General features: G+C 39.1%; 1 protein-coding gene across 1 annotated transcript in view; it reads left to right on the top strand.

The window, feature by feature from the left end:
• LOC126299144 (uncharacterized) overlaps window positions 1-23,526 on the top strand; it is a 44,484-nt gene that overhangs the window by 2,169 nt on the left and 18,789 nt on the right. The window contains exons 2-3 of the mRNA XM_049990912.1: window positions 8,987-9,124; window positions 14,669-14,806. Coding sequence (XP_049846869.1) covers window positions 8,987-9,124; window positions 14,669-14,806 — 276 coding nt within the window. The remainder of the gene's footprint in view (window positions 1-8,986; window positions 9,125-14,668; window positions 14,807-23,526) is intronic.

The following is a 23,526-nucleotide window of genomic DNA, read 5'->3' as shown; positions in this document are numbered from 1 at the left end:
CTTGGAATTTTATGTTACTTGTAGTTGAAAACTGACTTGTGGAGCTAGTAGATGATGTGAATAGTTGTGTATTGTCATTGAAGAGATTGATTAAACTGCATTGAATTCAGTGTTTGTGTAAAACACCCTAAAAATTAGTCATGTTCTATCAATGTCAAAGTTATGAGAGTAATACAGTAACATATACATTCAGTGGTACTGTATTTTTGGTCATTTGTAGTTTGTTCGAACTGAGTTATGTAGAAGATACAGAACATTAAAAGCAAAGTTTTGAATCACTCACAAGCTTGAGTAGTCTGCAAGAGGTCATCACAGAAATTATCATTAACCTTCATGAGAGGCTCACAAGTTTTAAAAATCTGTGAAGATGAGTTCTGAAATGAAACTAGAAAAGTTTTAAATGTTGCAAAACTACCTAGCATAGCAATCATGACAGCAACATTAGATAAATTCCTGTCTACTAAATGGCATATTGAACGTCATTCTGCCCACATATTAATTGGGAATGGAACAATAAACGAGTAAAATGATACTGGTACTTTATCCACTACAAACTCTATGATGATTTGAAGAGTGCATAAATGATTTGAGATGTAGAATTTACTAGGAAAGTGAAAGAATCCAGTTGTGAAATCATTCCAGCAATTGCTTTCTGTGATGGGAATCCACAGATTATCAGACTCTAGAAGTCAAAACAGGTGTCTAAATCTCACCCATTCAACATACAGGTCTACGGAGGGTACTAGCCAGTACAGTGACATGAATGTTGGTGAAAGATACGTTTGATTGTTGTTTAGTTCAGCTGTGGGGAGGCATTGTATTGAACATGTGTAAGGAGAATGAGAAAGATATTTTGCCTCCTTCACTGTAACATCAATTATACCTCCTCTTACTTACACCTCTGTTTTCACTTTAAAATCCATTACACCAAAATTATGATGCCATACACATGATGCAAGTAGCAAATTCACACAATTGGCTACTATTTGTGATGGTTTACAAATTATAAGTCAACAAAGAAATTTTTATGGTTATTGGTAGAAAAGATTACTCATATTGTCCCAAATATCACAAAAATTTAGAAAATTGAACTGGTGTTATAAACCTCAAGAAATGAAGTAATGGCATAATTGGCACACTCTGTACCTGAGCAAATTGTATGCACAAACACATGAACCAGCATTCTGAGGAAAATAACCTACTTAACTCTTCACAACATAGTTTCCTATGAGTGTAAAGAAACAATCTGTACAACTCTTCTGGAGTTGAGAAAAGCTCTTAACACTGTCTCCCACAGTGGACTTATCATAAAGTGCTGGTTCTGCAGAGCTGGAAGAAATGCTCTTCACCTTATTGAGCCATAGGACATTTAGTAACTATAATCAAATATTAGACTGGTTATCTGCTGCAAAAGGTATGCCAAAGAGCTCAGTACTTTGTCCTTTCCCCTCATTCTTGCCATACGAGTCACTATTATACGCAGATGATACAACTCTAATTACACAATTTGATTATATAGAGAAGCTGTGACATAATATAAATATAGCAATGGACAGATATGCTAGTTGGTTCCAGGCAAATTGCCTGCAAATTAATTATAAGAAAACTAAAGATACTGTTATCAGTTGTAGTGTCTCCAGTGAAGATAACAAAATAATCTAACTGTTCGGTCTCTACACTGACCAGAAACTCACCTAGGTGAGTAACACAGAAAAGTTGTGCTCCATACTGTCTTGAGTGATTTATCTGATGCACAAATTCAGGAACAATGAAAGCGAAACCTTACTGGTATATACGTATTTTGTATTTTTCCACTCTCACCTTACCTGTGGAATTCTTCTACGGGGTAACTGCTTTCACTCAAAAATTGTTTTCAGGAGGCAACAAGGAGGCTATGAGATTTATAGTAACAAGTTTTAAGAGAAGCACGTAAAACTCACTTCAAAGATCTTAATATTATGACACTTCCTAGCCTCTATATATATATAGTTACCTTCTCAGTATTAAGGAGAATTTAAATAATTTTAACCTTAAGATGTCCATACAGAAAGAAAACACAGGGACTGGGCAGTCAGTTGATTTGCCCTACAATAGGCTTCTAATGTTCATAACAGGCCACAAATATCTTGGCCTCAGATGTTTCAACACAGTCCAAAAATAGGTGATTTTGTTGCCTACAGTGCACTTAAAATTATTTTATAAGAATGGTTTAAGGAAAAGTATACTACTTAAAAAAAGAACATAAGAAATCAATTTCAGTGACAATAATCTCTGATGAATTACTTCCACATTAAGCTGTAATACTAGACAATACTAGCAGATTCAAATAATCCACATAAAATGGTTTGTCAACTGATTCCTGCTTAAATAATTTTGACGTTACATGTGACACAGTATTGTTGAAGTAAATGTCACGAAATTTTATGTGCTCCTACACTTAACTTTACACTGAGGTGGCCAAAGTCATGCGATACTTCCTAATATTGTTTCAGACCTGCTTTTGCCCAGTGTACTGCAGCAGGTAAATCTCATGTGGATGCAACACATCATAGGAAGTCCCCTGCAGAAATACTGAGCCATGTTGCCTCTGTAGTCAACCATAAAGGTGAAAATTTTGCCAGTGCAAGATTTTTGCAGGAACTGAATTCCTAATTATGTCCTGTAAATGTTTTATTGCATTCACGTTGAGCAGTTTGGGTGGCCCAATCGTTCGCTGAAATTGGCCACAAGTGTTTTTCAACTGAACTGCAAACAATTGTGGCCTGGTGACATGGCACATTGTCAGCCACAAAAATTCCACCGTTGTTTGGGAAGATGCGGTTCATTAACGGCTGCAAATGATCTCAAAGTAATTGAAAACAACTATTTCATTTCAATGATTCATTCAGGCCACACTATTATAGAGCAATCAGTGAAACAGTTTGTGCAATTAATTGTTTCGTAATTTTCCAACATATTTCTCCTGACATTTCAGTTATAAATCCTATAGTCATTGGCATGGAGTGTCTTCCATTGACTTCTGAGTTCACTGTTGTGCGGTTCCTTAAGGTTCCAGTATCATAATACAAGGAATTCATCAAAAAATGCAATAACCATAATTTAAAATAGAACTGAAGGTGGAAGATTCAGGGCAATAAATCTTACCCATCCATTCTTCACTCAGCCAAATTGTGATGTGTTCTAGATTCATAAGAGAAATTACTATGACAGCATATAAGAGATACAAGCAGAATCCAAGTACTGGAATTGTCTAATTTGAAACTCTCATATTGATTGCTTATATTTTCTGTGAGTTGTTTTTCAATGCTTCCTTAACCTCACAAACCCGCAAAGATGTGATGGTGGCCAGTTTTTGAAAGTGTTCATAATTAATAGAGTAGTGAGCGGAGATGTAATACTTAGTCACTGCAGATTTATTCAGGTGAAGAATACAGTATGTGCTACCTGCATTCATTGTATTGTTTTTGTATAGTTTGTGTGCTTTGGCCAATATACCGGGTGTTACAAAAAGGTATGGCCAAACTTTCAGGAAACATTCCCCACACACAAAGAAAGAAAATATGTTATGTGGACATGTGTCTGGAAATGCTTACTTTCCATGTTAGAGCTCATTTTATTACTTCTCTTCAAATCACATTAATCATGGAATGGAAACACACAGTAACAGAATGTACCAGTGTGACTTCAAACACTTTGTTACAGGAAGTGCTCAAAATGTGCTCCGTTTACAAGGATACATGTATCCACTCTCCGTCGCATGGAATCCCTGATGTGCTGATGCAGCCCTGGACACTGGCATATTGTATCACAGCCATCCACAATATGAGCAGGAAGAGTCTCTACATTTGGTACTGGGGTTGTGTAGACAAGAGCTTTCAAATGCCCCCATAAATGAAAGTCAAGAGGGTTGAGGTCAGGAGAGAGTGGAGGCCATGGAATTGGTCCGCCTCTACCAATCCATCGGTCACCGAATCTGTTGTTGAGAAGCATACGAACACTTCAACTGAAATTTGCAGGAGCTCCATCATGCATGAACCACATGTAGTGTCGTACTTGTAAAGTCACATGTTCTAGCAGCACAGGTAGAGTACCCCGTATGAAATCATGATAACGTGCTCCATTGAGTGTACGTGGAAGAACATGGGGCCCAATCAAGACATCACCAACAATGCCTGCCCAAATGTTCACAGAAAATCTGTGTTGATGATGTGATTGCACAATTGCATGCGGATTCTCATCAGCCCACACATGTTGATTGTGAAAATTTACAATTTGAACACATTGGAATGAAGCCTCATCCGTAAAGAGAACATTTGCACTGAAATGAGGATTGACACATTGTTGGATGAACGATTCGCAAAAGTGTATATGTGGAGGCCAATCAGCTGCTGATAGTGCCTGCACATGCTGTACATGGTACGGAAACAACTGGTTCTGCCGTAGCACTCTCCATACAGTGACGTGGTCAATGTTACCTTGTACAGCAGCAACTTCTCTGACGCTGACATTAGGGTTATTGTCAACTGCACAAAGAATTGCCTCGTCCATTGCAGGTGTCCTTGTAAGTCTAAGTCTTCCCCAGTCATGAGTCATAGGCTGGAATGTTCCGTGCTCCCTAAGATGCCGATCAATTGCTTCGAACATCTTCCTGTTGGGACACCTTCGTTCTGGAAATCTGTCTCGATACAAACGTACCGCACCACGGCTATTGCCCTGTGCTAATCCATACATCAAATGGGCATCTGCTAACTCCGCATTTGTAAACATTGCACTGACTGCAAAACGACGTTTGTGATTAACACTAACCTGTTGATGCTGCATACTGATATGCTTGATGCAAGTACTGTAGAGCAATGAGTCGCACGTCAACACAAGCACCGAAGTAAACATTATGTTCCTTCAATTGGGCCAACTGGTGGTGAATCGAGGAAATACAGTACATTTTGACGAAACTAAAATGAGCTCTAACATGGAAAGTAAGCGTTTCCGGACACATGTCCACGTAACATCTTTTCTTTATTTGTGTGTGAGGAATGTTTTCTGAAAGTTTGGCTGTACGTTTTTGTAACACCCTGTATAATATTTATTACAATGACCCAGATCCTTGGTTTTCACAGTAGATTCTAACTAACCTTTCTTAGAGCCATGCATGGGGGCCCGGGTTCGATTCCTGGCTGGGGTGGGAGATTTTCTCCCCTCAGGGACTGGGTGTCATGCTGTCCTCATTATCATTTCATCCCCACTGCTGACATGCAAGTTGCCCACTGTGGCAACTAAAACTAGCACTTGGTGGCTCAAGTTTTTGCCTGGGAACTTCCAGCCACTGACACCATATGCTAATTTCCATTTTTTGTGGTAAAATACATGAAATATGGTGCTACTAAGTGGTGATCAGCAGCCCCAAGTTGCAGACTGGTCGCAGTCAGTGTAGGATGCTTAAATCAAAAGGTGGCCTTATGTCATGGCCAGCATGCAGTGCTACCCCTGGTGTAGCAGGCAGCAGTTCATACTATGTGTGTGGCACAGACGCAAGGCAGGATAGCATGACCTGGCTGGAGGAGGCTGTCAAACTAAACTGGTACTGATACACAGCTTAGCATGGGAGGCACCAAAGCATACAGAGCCAAACTGTGGGCTCAGGGTGGACAGCAGGGGCTTGTAGTGATGAATTTTACCCACACAGGACGTCAATCAGTGACAGAATGTGCCTTCTTGGGGTCTCAAACAGCAGCAGAATTTGCCCACACAAGGTATGGAACAGGACCAGAATATGCCCACACAGGGAACCACACAGCTGTAGAGTTTGCTAGCAGAGGGTATGGTAGCTAAGTGGCACAAGCATGGAGCATGAAACCCCAAGGCAGACATGTGACAAGGGGTAGAAATTGTCTAGCGGGTGGGTCACCTGCTGGAATGCACTTAGTGCAGACAGCACAACCACAGCTAATGATGATAGCAGCTGGTAGTAGCAGTTCAGTAACATATTTATAATGATATCTGGCATCATCATCACTTTGTAGTTTGTTCATGATGCTGAATGATGTTGCCTGTCTGAATTGGGTGATGTTTATGCAAAGTCAGTCTATCACTGTTTCTGAAATGGCAGCACTTCTCTTCTCTAATAGTGTAGCAGTTTCAACATTCCTAAGCTCTGGGCAGAAACTTCTGGAATGTCAGCATAGTCTGAATATAGCTTATTATGCAAGAATGGCTACCTGCCCCTGTTACTGGGTTGCCTTGCATCACCCTTGTTATGACATCATCTGTTAAGCCAATCACAGCGTCCTTCTTGTACACCAGGCACCAGGTGGGGCCACAGCACAAAAGTAGATGCCTTTTGCTTCATTACAAGTATAAGATTCATGAATTTCATAAGTAATTTTGGTCAAAGACCGTGAGACCATCCTCCATGCTTCAAATTGGAAGCAGTCACTTTGGAATATGTTGTTTTATGGTCATGTCTATATATATAAATATATCCTTAGGTTGGGAAGAGCATAAAAGTTTATTATTTTGACAAAAATCCACGTTTTATTTTTTTGGTAGTTGAAGTTTTTGGCCCTATGTAACACTAAAGTCCTATCTCTGCACACACACAGACACAGAACGTATGCCATCTAGTACCACTACCTCTTCTTTATTATGAAAGATATTGCCATCTAGTATCACTACCTCTTCTTTATTATGAAAGATATTGGGTTCTAATCAGTTTTCTCTTTCTGCCTTTGTTCCTTAATCTGTTGATAACTTCTTATATTTTTAAAATAATGCAGAATCCCACCTCTCTCTCTCTCTCTTCTCTCTCTCTCTCTCTCTCTCTCTCTCTTTCTCTCTTTTCCCCCCAATATTTCATTTGATGACTCTTTCTTAGAGAAAAATTATTTTTGCAATATATGTCCCATTGGTGATGCTTTACTCATTACCTATATTTCCACTAGTTTCTTTTCACCCTGCTGTTCATGTAAGTATTTCTGCATTCTTTGCCTGCCCAGCCATTTCACATTACACATTTTTCTCACAAAGAGCATATCAGAGTTAACCAAGTATTTCCTTCTTTCTTTATGGCTGTCAATGGTTCAGTGTCTTCGTAACTGCCATCTGTGTCATGTCTGCTGTGCAGCGAGATACGTTAATTTAAGTATTAACTGTATTTTTCTTACTTGTCACTTCTTCTTCCCTGTTTTTTGCTATTCGGAAGCTTTAATTGTCGAGTGCCAGTAATACTGTTCCATAGATTTTGTGTTTGTTTTGAATACAGTCAGAGAGAGTCCCTTTAGTCAACCATAGTGCCAGTAGTGCTAGTGTTTGTTTTCGATACAGTCCAGAAACAGGTAGTGCTCTTTTCATTCTTTTCTACAAGAAGTGGCTAGCAACCACAGTTTAGTGAACAATCAGCCACCTTTAGTGAATTAGCAGTGTAGTTAAGAGTTGATTAACTCTCTACAGTAAATTGATTTCTTAGGATGGATAGAATGTGTGACTGCTGTGTACGGATTCAGGAGGAGCTGGCCACTGTTCGAGAAGAGCTGAACGTGTTGATGGCCACGGTCAGCCGTCTTGAGGCTGCTGCCTCGGAGTGTAGCGGCAGTGGGGAGTCTGGTGTGTTGCATGATACACCCCAGGTGTTACATGCTTCACCGATTGTCCCTGCTGTCGAGACATCTTCACGGGTACTGGGCGTAGTTGGGCCACCCTCTCACCAAAGGGAGTGGTGGGTTCAGCGGTGTTCGCGGCGCACGAGGTGAAGGGTCAATGTGGAGGCTGTCCATGTGGCATTGCCCACTCTGCCTGTGAGTGGACATGTGGCCGCTCCTTCAGCAAGGTTCGAGCAGGCACAAGGGGGGAGGGGTTAATTAGTTACTGGGAGCTCCAACGTTAGGCAGGTGATGGAGCCCCTTAGGGAAATAGCGGAAAGGTCGGGGAAGAAGGCCATTGTTCACTCTGTCTGCTTGCCCGGGGGGTCTCACCCGAGATGTGGAGGAAGCCCTGCCGGAGACGATAGAGACCACTGGGTGCACCCGACTGCAAATTGTTGCTCATGTCGGCACAAATGACTCCTGCTGTCCGGGTTCAGAGGTCATCCTCACTTCGTACAGGCGGCTGGCGGAATTGGTGAAGGCGGAAAGTCTCGCTCGCGTGGTGGGATCAGAGCTAACTATTTGTTGTGTCGTTCCCAGAACCGATTGCGGTCCTCTGGTTTTGGAGCTGTGTGGAAAGCTTAAACCAGAGGCTAAGACGATTCTGCGGAGATCTGGAGTGCAAATTTCTCGACCTCCACTATCGAGTCGAGAAATTTAGGGTCCCCCTGAATAGGTGAGGCATGCACTACACGCCGGAAGCGGCTACAAGGGTAGTGGAGTACATGTGGAATGCACATGTGGGTTTTTTAGGTTAGAGAATTCCCTCCCTAGGCCTGACAAGACGCCTCCTGAGACGCGGCAAGGTAGGAGTAGGCAAAATGCAACAGGGAATAACAATATTAATGTACTAATAGTAAAATGCATGAGCGTCTATAGAATTACTAGTGACTCAAAACAATTTCAGAGATATTATAATACAAGTGAGAAAGAAAAATCAATATTAATACATAGCAGTAAATGTGGAGGGAAATCCTTAAAAATAAGAAGTTTTTAGGGAGTTTAAATATTTTAGTCATACATGAACACGATTTTATGATTAATCACACTGAAACCAATATTGCTCTCTCGTATGCAGCCAGTTGACAGGACTAGATCTGAGGAAGGCTTTACAACTTAGGTAATTAAGGGGTAAAGGTTGGTCATGGACGTTAGTATCAAAGGATGGTAACACAACCATTCTGAGGATGCAAAGAGGTCAACCAAAGTATCATGTGAGCCCAGACCAACACATAAACTGTACAACAAGCTTTCTGGTTCTACACTGTCATAATATGATTGTGACATAATACTGATCTTCAGTTGGATGCAATCATTGTCAAATTTGTCTGTCCATTTTATGGTTTTAGATTTCCACAACATGGAGCAATGGGAGGAATTATGTTGACTAGCAGAGAAACAGCCAGCCCAATGACTGCATCTGGCATCCATATGACACCATATAGCAAGCCGTCAACTGAATACAAGTTGAAGCAAAGGAGAGGAGAGTAAGTCTTTACTCAGTGCTGTACAAAACTAAAGCTAGTTATTGAACATTATATGTGTTTTCTACTGAATTAGAGAAATATTGACACATCATGACTGAAGGCTCTTTTTATGATCTTGAGCCTGAAGATATTTCTGTTAAGTAATATCAGTAGCCTAGAAATCTTCTTTCATAAATGGTTGTTGACACAGTGTACAGGGAATATTTAGAAATTTTGTCAGTAACACACAAGAAAGAATTTCTTTTTATGAACATTCTCAAGAAACCACCAGCAGTTTCCTTTGAAAAATGAAAGGTGAGTAGCTCGTGCATATCCTCTGAAGTAGAAAGAAATTTTTGTCTTCCCTCATAGCTAATTTTTCAGTATGTCTGATAAGTGGAAAACTTGTGTTTGATTCCCAGTATTGCTTGGGTGGGAAGACTGGAATTGTGTGTACCCAGATTTGTCATGCCAGTTGGGATCTACTTGAGTGAGAAGTAGTAGCTCCAAATTGTGGGAAGGTTTCAAAGGCTGTGGTTATGTTATACTGATTCCTTGCCTCTCTTTATTGCACCTGAATGACACCATTGTTAGAGTCTGACTTGGCAGCCAGTTGATACTGAAAGACCTGACATGGCCAGGAGATGTAGCTTTAGCTTTAGAAAGAAATTTTTACAAGGCATATTAAGAACATGTAGGACGTAATCAGAAATAAGTGTTACTAATCATTCTAAAGTTTCTCAGCATCAAAAACTCATATTTATGTTTTCAACAATATGTGTAGATAAAGTGTGCATTCCCTAAGCGCCATGTAAGCCTTCACTATGTTTCAGTTGCATGATAGCTCCCCAAGTGGTGTAAGATTCATTGCTATTGCCCAGTAAAATATTGTTGTAGTGACATGGATATTATTGCTGTAAAACATTCCATAAGCCAGGTGATAGTCTGAGCTTTACACATGTGTTGTATCAGCTGCCAATAGTGTAGAATTGGTGATCAGTGGGTGGAAAGATGTGTTAGTGTATGCAACGAGCAGCTGCATTTGGGTATATGGTTAGCACTCAGTGGATGACTGACTGTTAAATGTTCTGAACTTCTAATGAAAGTCAGAGTGTCTTCTCCAAAGCAGAAGCATGGCAAGTAGCATAGGGTGCCAGGTACTGTAACTAGGCATGGAGCAGAATAGAAGAAACTGTACTAAAATAACTGGAACAGAGGAGAGTGAGGACTCAAGAGACTATCTCATTGACAGCAAAGTGAAAACTTGAATCAGTTCTGGAGTCAATCTGAGAAAGTAGTAGCAGGGTATGAAGACCTGTTACAGTTTTATAATAACAGTTAAATATATGATTATTTCTCATGGTAGGTTGAATAACAATTTATTTATTAAGATACATTGGCTAGCACTACATATAGTAGTATGGACAGATAGTTGGATGAAACCAGACGTAAACAGTAAAGAAATGCTTAGCTCAGATTGGAATGTATACCGCAGACACTGGCTGGACAGTGAAGGGGGAGGCGTGTTTATAGTGATATGAAGTGCAATAGTATCGAAGGAAATTGAGGGAGATCCAAAATGTGAAATGATTTGGCTGAAGGTCACGGTTAAAACAGGCTCAGACATGGTAATTGGATGTCTCTATAGGCCCCCTGGCTCAGCAGCTGTTGTGGCTGAGCACCTGAAGGATAATTTGGAAAATATTTTGAGTAGATTTCCCCACCATGTTATAGTTCTTGGTGGAGATTTTAATTTGCCGGATATAGACTGGGAGGCTCAAACATGCATAAGGGGTGGCAGGGACAAAGAATCCAGTGAAAATTTTTTAAAGTGCATTATCTGAAAACTACCTTGAGCAGTTAAACAGAGAACCGACTCGTGGCAATAACATATTAGACCTTCTGGTGACAAACAGACCCGAACTATTTGAAACAGTTAACGCAGAACAGGGAATCAGCGATCATAAAGTGCTTACTGCATCGATGATTTCAGCCATAAATAGAAATATTAAAAAAGGTAGGAAGATTTTTCTGTTTAGCAAAAGTGACAAAAAGCAGGTTACAGAGTACCTGACGCCTCAACGCAAAAGTTTTGTCTCAAGTACAGATAGTGTTGAGGATCAGTGGACAAAGTTCAAAACCATTGTACAATATGCATTAGATGAGTATGTGCCAAGCAAGATCATAAGAGATGGAAAAGAGCCATCGTGGTACAACAACCGAGTTAGAAAACTGCTGCAGAAGCAAAGGGAACTTCACTGCAACCATAAACATAGCCAAAGGCTTGCAGACAAACAAAAAATAAGCGAAGCGAAATGTAGTTTGAGGAGGGCTATGCGAGAGGTGTTCAATGAATTTGAAAGTAAAGTTGTATTTACTGACTTGGCAGAAAATCCTAAGAAATTTTGGTCTTATGTCAAAGCTGTAGGTGGATCAAAACAAAACGTCCAGACACTCTGTGACCAAAATGGTACTGAAACAGAGGATGACAGACTAAAGGCTGAAATACTAAATGTCATTTTCCAAAGTTGTTTCACACAGGAAGACTGCCCTGTAGTTCCTTCTCTAGATTGTCGCACAGGTGACAAAATGGTAGATATTGAAATAGACAACAGAGGGATGGAGAAACAATTAAAATCGCTCAAAAGAGGAAAGGCCGCTGGACCTGATGGGATACCAGTTCGATTTTACACAGAGTTGGCGAAGTAACTTGTCCCCCTTCTTGCAGCGGTGTACTGTATGTCTCAAGAAGAGAGCAGCGTTCCAAAGGATTGGGAAAGGGCACAGGGCATCCCCGTTTTCAAGAAGAGACGTAAAAGAGATGTGCAGAACTATAGACCTATATCTCAAATGTTGATCATTTGTAGAATTTTGGAACACGTATTATGTTCGAGTATAATGACTTTTCTGGAGACTAGAAATCTACTCTGTGGGAACCAGCACGTGTTTCAAAACAGACGATCGTGTGAAACCCAGCTCGCGCTATTCGTCCACGAGACTCAGAGGGCCATAGACACGGGTTCACAGGTAGATGCCTTGTTTCTTGACTTCCGCAAGGCGTTCGATACAGTTCCCCACAGTCGTTTAATGAACAAAGTAAGAGCATATGGACTGTCAGAACAATTGTGTGGTTGGATTGAAGAGTTTCTAGATAACAGAACACAGCATGTCATTCTCAATGGAGAGAAGTCTTCCGAAGTAAGAGTGATTTCACATGTGCCGCAGGGAAGCGTCATAGGACCGTTGATATTCACAATATACATAAATGACCTTGTGGATGACATCGGAAGTTCACTGAGGCTATTTGCAGATGATGCTGTGGTGTATCAAGATGTGTAACAATGGAAAATTATACTGAAATGCAGGAGGATCTGCAGCGAATTGACACATGGTGCAGGGAATTGCAATTGAATCTCAAAGTAGACAAGTGTAATGTGCTGCGAATAGATAGATCCCTTATCATTTAGCTACAAAATAGTAGGTCAACAACTGGAAGCAGTTAATTATATAAATTATCTGGGAGTACGCATTAGGAGTGATTTAAAATGGAATGATCATATCAAGTTGATCGTCGGTAAAGCAGATGCCAGACTGAGATTCATTGGAAGAATCCTAAGGAAATGCAATCTGAAAACAAAGGAAGTAGGTTACAGTATGCTTGTTCGCCCACTGCTTGAACACTGCTCAGCAGTGTGGAATCCGTACCAGATAGGTTTGATAGAAGAGATAGAGAAGATCCAACGGGGAGCAGCGCACTTTGTTACAGGATCATTTAGTAGTGGCGAAAGTGTTACGAAGATGATAGATAAACTCCAGTGGAAGACTCTGCAGGAGAGATGCTCAGTAGCTTGGTATGGGCTTTTGTTGAAGTTTCGAGAACATACCTTCACTGAGGAGTCAAGCAGTATCTTGCTCCCTCCTACGTTTATCTCGCGAAGAGACCATGAGGATAAAATCAGAGAGATTAGAGCCCACACAGAAGCATACCAACAATCATTCTTTCCACGAACAATATGAGACTGGAATAGAAGGGAGAACCGATAGAGGTACTCAGGGTACCCTCCACCACACAACGTCAGGTGGCTTGCGGAGTATGGATGTAGATGTAGATGTAGATGTAGATGGTATATTCTGGACAAAGCACTTGGGGAATATCTTTCATTCTTCTTGTATCTACTTTTTAAATTTGTTCCTTTCAAGAAGCCTTTCATCTTTTGGAAACTCATTACCTCATAGATATTTAACCTCTTATTTCTTATGAACTGTTTTTGTTGTCTGTCACCAAATGTCCTAAGTACAGAAGCTAAAACATTTTATTTCATCCAATGTGTTCGCTTCCAGTTATATGTGAACTGCAATTCATATTTGACAAAGGTCATCACTTTGGCTTTTCCCTCAATTGTACTTACTAAATACTCTTTTACAATCCTATCCATAATAACTTGTATTTTTTATCCTCATTTTGTGAAGACTATTTGTTTATATTTACACTTAATTTTATTTATAAATTCTCCTCCTATTGTTAGGCTTCTTGTTCTCCTAACAGATTTATCCATTAATTCCTCAATATAAATATTGAAAAGTGTTAGTGACAAACAAAATTCTTACCTGACACCTGTTCCAACACTCACTTGTTTCATCATTGCTACTTTTTGTCTTGTGTACAGATGCCTTATCGGTTATCTATCTTTTAAGTCTGCACTAACAACCAGGCTTTGCAGGAGGATACTCCAGTGAACTGTTTTCACAGAGTTAAAAAACTGAAGTTTCACTGTACTGTTTCTGTCACTACATTTTCTTTTGCACTGTGTTCTCTGAGAAATCTTTTATTTACTAGAGATAAAAATCCTCTTCACTTCCTTCCAGTTCATACTAAAAAAATCATTTATACTTCTAGTATGGTGTTTAGCAGACCAAGAAATTGTAATTAAAACATTTCTTCCCACTAACTGTAATAGCTTCTGAAACCCTCATAAGTATGTGACTAAAGACGAAGACACATGAACTGTGCAAGCAATGCAAATTCACCCCTGATAAAGACCTGTATGATCCTACATTACTTTAAATAAAAAAAAAAATACTTGAATAATTATAGAATTACTAGTGACTCAGAACAATTTCAGAGATATTATAATACAAGTGTGAAAGAAAAATCAATATTAATACATAGCAGTAAATGTGGAGGGAAATCCTTTAAAATAAGAAGTTTTTAGGGAGTTTAAATATTTTAGTCATACATGAACACGATTTTATGATTAATCACACTGAAACCAATATTGCTCTCTTGTATGCAGCCAGTTGACAGGACTAGATCTGAGGAAGGCTTTACAACATAGGTAATTAAGGGGTAAAGGTTGGTCATGGACATTAGTATCAAAGGATGGTAACACAACCATTCTGAAGATGCAAAGAGGTTAACCAAAGTATCATGTGAGCCCAGACCATCACATTAACTGTACAACAAGCTTTCTGGTTCTACACTGTCATGATATGATAGTGACAGAATACTGATCTTCAGTTGGATGCAATCATTGTCAAATTTGTCTGTCCATTTTATGGTTTTAGATTTCCACAACATGGAGCAATGGGAGGAATTATGTTGACTAGCAGAGAAACAGCCAGCCCAATGACTGCATCTGGCATCCATATGACACCATATAGCAAGCCGTCAATTGAATACAAGACGAAGCAAAGGAGAGGAGAGTAAGTCTTTACTCAGTGCTGTACAAAACTAAAGCTAGTTATTGAACATTATATGTGTTTTCTACTGAATTAGAGAAATATTGACACATCATGACTGAAGTCTCTTTTTATGATCTTGAGCCTGAAGATATTTCTGTTAAGTAATATCAGTAGCCTAGAAATCTTCTTTCATAAATGGCTGTTGACACAGTGTACAGGGAATATTTAGAAATTGTGTCAGTAACACACAAGAAAGAATTTCTTTTTATGAACATTCTCAAGAAACCACCAGCAGTTTCCTTTGAAAAATGGAAGGTGAGCAGCCATGCATATCCTCTGAAGTAGAAAGAAATTTTTGTCTTCCCTCATAGCTAATTTTTCAGTATGTCTGATAAGCGGAAAACTTGTGTTTGATTCCCAGTATTGCTTGGGTGGGAAGACTGGAATTGTGTGTACCCAGATTTGTCATGCCAGTTGGGATCTACTTGAGTGAGAAGTAGTAGCTCCAAATTGTGGGAAGGTTTCAAAGGCTGTGGTTATGTTATACTGATTCCTTGCCTCTCTTTATTGCACCTGAATGACACCATTGTTAGAGTCTGACTTGGCAGCCAGTTGATACTGAAAGACCTGACATGGCCAGGAGATGTAGCTTTAGCTTTAGAAAGAAATATTTACAAGTCATATTCAGAACATGTAAGACATAATCAGAAATAAGTGTTACTAATCATTCTAAAGTTTCTCAGCATCAAAAACTCATTTTTAGGTATGCAACAATAAGTGTAGATAAAGTGCGCATTCCCTAAGCACCATGTAAGCCTTCACTATGTTTCAGTTGCATGATAGCTCCCCAAGTGGTGTAACTTTCATTGCTATTGCCCAGTAAAATATTGTTGTAGTGACGTGGATGTTATTGCTGTAAAGCATTCCAAACTGCTTGCCAGAATATCTTATGTTGAAATTTCAGTGAGAATATAATTAATTTTGACCTAATTGCAGAAAAAAGATTCTGAGGCCTAGGTATGGGCCACTGGGACCTATATAAGGATAGCAACATTCCTTTATGAAAATAAGAAAGTCAGTATGATATATAAAGGGTCTTGGATCTTGAGGTGCTTTGACAGAGCTGACACAGTAAAATGACTAAGGTAGTAGGATTTTATGAGCCCTAGTAAGCCAGGTGATAGTCTGAGCTTTACGCATGTGTTGTATCAGCTGCCAATAGTGTAGAATTGGTGATCAGTGGGTGATAACATGTGTTAGTGTATGCAACGAGCAGCTGCATTTGGGTATATGGTTGGCACTCAGTGGATGACTGACCACTGTCATCCATTGATGTTAATTCTTTTATGGGCGTAAAGCTGTTCGTAAGTTGGCCAAGGCACCTTAGTCAGATTTACTGATGATTCATGTAAGTGGTTGTTAAATGTTCTGAACCTCTAATGATAGTCAGTGTCTTCTCCAAAGTGGAAGTATGACAAGTAGCATAGTGTGGCATGTACTGTAACTATGCATGGAGCAGAATAGAAGAAACTGTGCTAAAATAACTGGAACAGAAGAGAGTGAGGGCTCATGAGACTATCTCATTGACAGCAAAGTCAAAACTTGAATCAGTTCTGGAGTCAGACTGAGAAAGTAAAACAGGGTATGAAGACCTGTTTCAGTTTTATAATAACAGTTAAATATCTGTTTATTTCTCATGATATGTTGAATAAATGTTGGACCAGTAAACAATTTATTTATTAAGTTACATTGCCTAGCACCACAGTATAAAAACCTGATACTCTCAGGGACACCAACAGCAGAATACTTGCTCCTTGCTCTCAGACCCTCTTTGAGTATGCACTGCCTGATGTCATGTACACCAGTTATATAAGCTGCATCATAAATCTATGACCACTTTTTTAACTACATACTACTTATAAGAGGAGACTGTGATTCATATTATCACAGTACCCCCAAAAATTTTATATGTGTTATATGAAGAACAAATTTTTAAAAAGGTGACTTCTGTCTCAAATACAAATTATGTAGAAACAAAAACCAAATTTAAAATTTATAGAACTATTCACAGGAAACAAAAGATGCTTACAGTAATAATAATAACTATGATAATAATAATAACAATGATGAAATGGTGAAAATGTGCAGTTACTAAACCATCATAGCAGAAATATTAGTTAAAATCTGTTTTAAAATATTTATTCTTTAATTATGACAGGTGTAAGTCACCTGGTTAGAATTAAGTGCCCACTAGCAGTTTAATTCTGTGGCCTTATTGGGCATGAATCCCAACAAAGCAAACATTTAAAGATTCTAATAAATGCAAATGTACTTAAAATCAATTTTAAACAAAAATATACATCAGTTCTAGAGACCACTAAATGATATTTACCCTTTACCTTTGCATTTATGTATCTATAACTGAGAATATTAACTCATTATGCGCCACTGTTCAGCATTCATAATAATTATAGCATGGATAGGAATTCCATCTCAAATAAATTAATTTTTCACCAAAAGGTTTATCTTGGTAAAGAAAAAGCTTTAAGAAGGGTATGAATTCCAGTCATCAAGTACTCTTCACAGAAATAATACACAAAAAAGATAGGTTGTTACTCACTGTAAACTTGACACATTGAGTTGCAGACAGGCAAAACAAAAAGACACTTACACATTTCTTTTGACCAAAGCCTTCATCACACACACAGACACACACACACACACACACACACACAAAAGCAAGAGCACTTCATGCACATATGACCATTTTGGTCCGAGCTGCTGGAGGTGGTGATCATATGTACGTGAGATGTGCTCACTTGTGTGAATGACTCTGTGTGTGTGTGTGTGTGTGTGTGTGTGTGTGTGTGTGTGTGTGTGTGTGTGTGTGTGTGTGTGTGTTTCATTTCCTGATGAAGGCTGCCACTGAAAGCCAATGTGTTTTCTTGCTGTGCCTGTCTGCAACTCAATGTGTCAGTTTTACAGTAAGTAGCAATCTATCTTTTCCTTATATCATCGAAATTCCAACCTGGAGTTTCAGTTGCTTGATTTCATCATAGTAAAAGACGTTTCTGTCAATAATTTTACTGCACATTTTCGAAGAGCACTTTCGCCACACTCACTTAACTTGTTCTTCAGTTCTTGAATGTACTTTCATAACATACTGTAGTCTGTTTTGATGCAACACTGCACCAAAACTGAACCTCCTGTGAGACCTCCAGTGCTCTGGCTCAGGACATGCAAATAAGCCCAAATTAGCATCCAGTCTGCAATCCACTCAAAAGCACTACTTAAATATTCAGTTCAGTGCCTTATCTCAGAACTTGATCTCCAGAATGACACAAGTGGTGATGCATGTAATTTATCCTTTTTATAGTCCATCCAACATTAAGAAATAATTATCCTTTACAAAAGCACTTGCTAATAAAAACAAGGTAGTCATTAACAGAGCCAGAACTATTTGGGTGATAAACATTTATCTCCCATGTCACTTTTAAGATTACCTATTCAACATGGTTTCAAACAAATTTTACAACCTCAAGATTCATGAAAATGTTACCAACCACATCTCCTCAATCATCTCATGGAAAGCACATATTTTATCCTCGCTTACCATTAATGAATACATATTTTACATGCCCAGAGAACACACACTGTTTAATCATGAAAAATGCTTAATACTATCCCTTATATTTCTGTAGTAAGCATTCTCAGCTGCAGCAAAACACACACAGACACACACACACACACACACACACACACACACACACACACACACACACACACACACACACACACACCATTATTCACTCATATTATATCCACACTTTTGAAGATATATGTGTGTATCTTTCATTCTACATAAAACTAGGTCTCATTGTCAAACTATCTCTGTTTTAACATTTTATTGCACTATTTTTTCTTCTTACATTCCTTCCCTTTATATGAACAAATATTATAGAATTTATTAAAAATTACATTTATAAGCAACTGGAAGTATGATGATTATAATTGATTCCTTTTCCAGTAGCTCTGTTTTCAAATAACTATCAAATAATTACCATACTTATAAATCTCCTTCCATGACTTTTTCTCGTTTATTTTAGATAATAATGCCCATGTAAATTTCAATTTATTGGCTTTCCAATAGTTTACACAACTCTGTCAGCACAGACAAGTAAACTCTTCTGAGTCCCTCTGACTTCAGGATTTTCTAAGTTTATAAAACCAGGGGAATCCCTGTATAGTATCATTTACTTCCTGCATTTTCTTAATAAACACATCTTAGTGTTCCATACCCTTCATTTTTCCAGCACCACCAATGCTACATACTTTATATCATCTAGTATTTTCTATCAGTGCACTCATGTTTGATCTTAACCCGCTTGATTTTACAGTATTGTATTTTTTCCACAGTTGTTGTATCTGGCTTCACCACCACAAGACATCAGCCCCATTAACATTTTCTACATTATCAAAAAGATAAGTTACATCATTGTCCAAATCACTACCAATTCCATTATCAACAGTTTCTTTGCCATTCACTCCATCATTAACACAAATAAAATCATTAAAAACAACAGTGATGTAATAGTTCACTATTGAATGGCTGAATGTTTAATGGGCACAGTAGTTTAGCAAATGACCATGTTCAGATAATTAGATGATGAACACAAGGCTGAAATATTATGCCTGTTGGACAGTGACACGTGATCATTCACCTGTGAGCTATTTCATCATGAATTATGCTGGGAGAAGTTGAAAACCATTAAACAGCAGCGTTATCATAAGAAATAACTGTCACCTTTAAAATCACATAATTTTGATCTGCATCAACATGCTCATTAGTCACTGCTGCATTCACTATATCACACCCATTCACATTATCTGCTGCTGCAAGTATTCACATACATTAATTTCTTCCAATGGAGAAGATTTAGTTTCTAAGTTGCAATCTATTCTGTAAATTGAATTCTTAACCTTGCCATTAAACCCTATGTATTCACTTGAGTTACATTCTATCCCCAACTTCAGCTTGTTTTGAGTATCAATTCCTCCCTTGGTCAATATACTTTTCATTGACTTGATACTACTAATAATTTCAGCGCCTTGTTCTTTATACTTTTCTTAATTTCATACAACTGCCCTTTCATTTTCGCTAAAACTTTCAATATTAAATTCTGGTGATCCACTTTCATATCAGAGCTATTCAGAGAACACATACTGATTTCATTCTCTGAAGATTTACAGTCACTGATGGCTTCATTAACACAGTATCCATTCGATTTATTCATTTTGATGATCTAGCTAAACCAAGTTGTATTTTCTGGCTGACTGCTGTGGACTGCTGCTGCTCAGTGGCATCCCATGGTTGTTATGTTGGTGATTCACAATTTCCAAGCCAGCTGCAGCTTTCAGTATCCCTGTAGAATTTTGATGCCTTTTAGGATTCAAACATACATCTTGAATTGCACTTCACCTGCATACTGCTGCAACTTCAATCAGTGCCTAAATTATAGCTTTGATTTTACATGTAATATTGTCACACAGGAGTTCTTGTAAAGTTGTTATGATCATTAAAGTTAAATATCTGAATATTTGTTTTGATAGGTTGAATAAAAATTCGAGTAGTACAGAACACATTATTAAAACAAATTGACTAGTCCTGCACTATACAAACATGTTACCCTTATGGCTACCAACAACAGAATATTCCTTGCTCTCAGCATCCCTTCCCACACCCACTGTCTGATATCACATCTGCCATCTACACAATATCAGTGTAAAATACATCATGGCAACAGTTTTAACAACTTTCTACACTAATGTGAGGCTGTAGCTTATGTTGTCACAAGAGTCAGAGTCAGAAGCAGGCATTAAAAATAGATATGAAGTTGAATCTTTATCAAAATGAACAGTCAAACTAAAATCAAATCCAGCATAGACTGAATGAAAATCAGTACAGCATGGAATTGATTCAAATGACCATGGGATTGGATCAGCATGAAGTCTCAAATACTAACCACTGTAGGGTGAAATTTAGATATGAAAGCCACTTCTCCACTCTATGGCTCAACAGTTTTCATACATATCTTCCTTCTCTTATGCTTCCAGAGCATCAAACTTTGGTGCCAGCTTTCAGCTGAACTACCTCAAAAGTACCTAAAATCTTACATTTGTCACCAGTTATTGTTAACTCTTCAATCCTCATGTCCTGCAAATGTTCTCACTGTATTGCATTCACTGACTAGCTCTCCTTCTGCACCAGGCTGATGATACATGGTTTGTCTCTAGCAAATCTTTCACATCTCAGTGGCAGTGATGTTTAGCACATGTGAGAAAGTAGCACACCAATTATGTTTCTCAGGGGGTTTCTTCCTTAGCAAAAAGATGTTTTTTGCTAAGGGAGGAAGCCTTAAGCCATCCAAGGATCCAGCTGTCATGAACCTGTGTGACCAGCACCCCTCTCATGAGTCATATGAAGCTGAGGGTGCATCATTTCATCAGTCCACAGCCATTCACAGTAAGGTTTCTCCAATAGGAAACAGTTATATATCTGTACATTCACCCTGTCCATCAGATGCCTATCAAGGAGAATTAGTCTGTCAATATCATTTAACAAATTTTTATTTATTTATTGTCTTACAGACTTATTCCTGCTGGTGTTACTATCAGATCCAATATTTATAAACTGTGAAACAAAGTTTAGGTCAGTTGTGACAAAAAGCTTTTTCATATCCTTTATTAATATCTTGTGGTAAACACCATTAGAAAAGTTTTGTGAAGTAACTGAAGAATTATTCTCAAATTTTGTAGTCTGTAAGTTTTGAGGTGAGTCAAGGGACATATGCCATTCTTCCACATGCATGTTAAGATGACTGTCACAGCGATAAAATTACTGAAATTTACACTTTATCAGAGATTTTATGATGGTTGTTTCTAACGATCTTCATCTACAAATGGAACTGGATGGTTCTATGCCCATAAAAGGCCTAGTATGTTATTTTTGCTGTAATTTGTATCATGGTTCAAAAATTAAATATATATCAGTAGATACAGGGTGAACTTTGCTGCAGAAGTTTTTGGCATACAGGAAGAAGAAAAGCCGAAGATGGTAGTAGTGTATTTCAAATTTGCTTCTCCAAAATACAAATCCAGAGTAAGTGCCTGCCCCTAGATGCATGCACACAGCATGAGAGAGACCATTTTGTTGGTGCCTGTTTTCCTGCAAAATAGGAGAGTGGCAGCTAATGACATCAATATATAACATTACAGTAAAACTCCATGTTAATAAACTTCTTTTTAAGAAATTCCCTCTGGTACTGAATACTTGAGTCACCTCTAGTGAACCTACCATAATAACAATGTGACTGAAATTCAGTTTTAACAAATCATACTTGCAAGGAAACCTCTTTTAAGGAACGAATATTAAACAGTTTGCAAACTAAAACCTGCAAAATCCAAATGAAGATTTTCACACGGGGGTGTTGCTTTATATGTTTGGCATGTGGTGCATGCTGACATGAGGGAGGCAATGTCTTTATTCATAGTGCATGGCAGGCCAGCTGTTTGGTGAGGGCAATGTTCCAATGACCAATGTGGAGAAGGTTGAGGACATGGTGATGGAACACATGCAGTATGACCATCTGGGTAATGTCGGAATCACTACGCAAAAGGATAATGCCACTGTGGAGAAAGAGACTGTGCTGATGATCCCAAAAGTGCTGGACCACTGCATTGCGGATGCTATGATGGCTGGTTGGCCATCCCACAGCGATTTGGTGGCAGAGAGCTTGCAGTGTCTGTTCCTGAGCAGTGGCCTGCCAGGGTGCATCGGTATCCAACAGAAACGCATCCAGAGTTGTGTCCACGTCTGGGTCCACATAGGAACAAACCAAGTGGGAAGCGTCAAACTCACGGTCCTCCCTGGCACGCAGTTGGGACAGAAAATCGATGTTTGCGTGCCGTTTAGAGCTGTGGTAGACAATATATAAGTCGAACATCGCCAGGAAGAGTGCCCAACATTGGAGGCAGTGCACCGTCTGAATGGGCACTGCAGCATACAGGTTTGTGGTTGGTCTGCGGCATGAAATGACGACCATACACAAAATTATTGAACTTCGTCAGGACAAAAGCCAGCGCCAAAGCTTCCTTTTCAATTTGACTGTATTTGGTTTGAGTGTCAGTCAATTTTTTGGATGTGAAAACCACCAGCCTGTGAACGCCATCAACCACATGTGAGAGGACCGCACCCAGGCCATAATCCGAGGCATCGGTGATGATGATGAGGGGCAGGGGCAGGATTGTAAGCGGCCAGAAAAGGAGGGCAGGAGAGAGCTCACTTGAGATATGTGAAAGCCTGCTCACATGCCATGTATCAAACCCAAAGTGCACCCTTGTGCAGCCTGGTCAGGGGCGCCGAAATCTCAGCGGCGTGGGGTATAAAATGCCAATAATGGTTGATTGACTGAGGATGGACTGCAGTTGCGTCATGTTGGTGGGAAGAGGCAGGTTTTGAACACCTTGACATACTCCTTAGAGGCGTGTAGGCTGCAGGCATCAATCGTGAATCCGAGATAGCTGACCTCTCGTGCAAAAAAAGTGACACTTTCTTTCCAGCAATGCAGGCCAGCATTGGAAAAAACCTGAAACATCAAGTCCAGCCACAAGGTCCATTGCAGATGAGATACCGACAATTACATCGTCCAGATAATTGGCCCCCTGGGCACCTGGCTTGTGGG

Source organism: Schistocerca gregaria, chromosome X, assembly GCF_023897955.1.
Source record: "Schistocerca gregaria isolate iqSchGreg1 chromosome X, iqSchGreg1.2, whole genome shotgun sequence".
NCBI classification, from domain to species: domain Eukaryota; kingdom Metazoa; phylum Arthropoda; class Insecta; order Orthoptera; family Acrididae; genus Schistocerca; species Schistocerca gregaria.
This window is presented reverse-complemented; position numbering and strand designations above follow the sequence as displayed.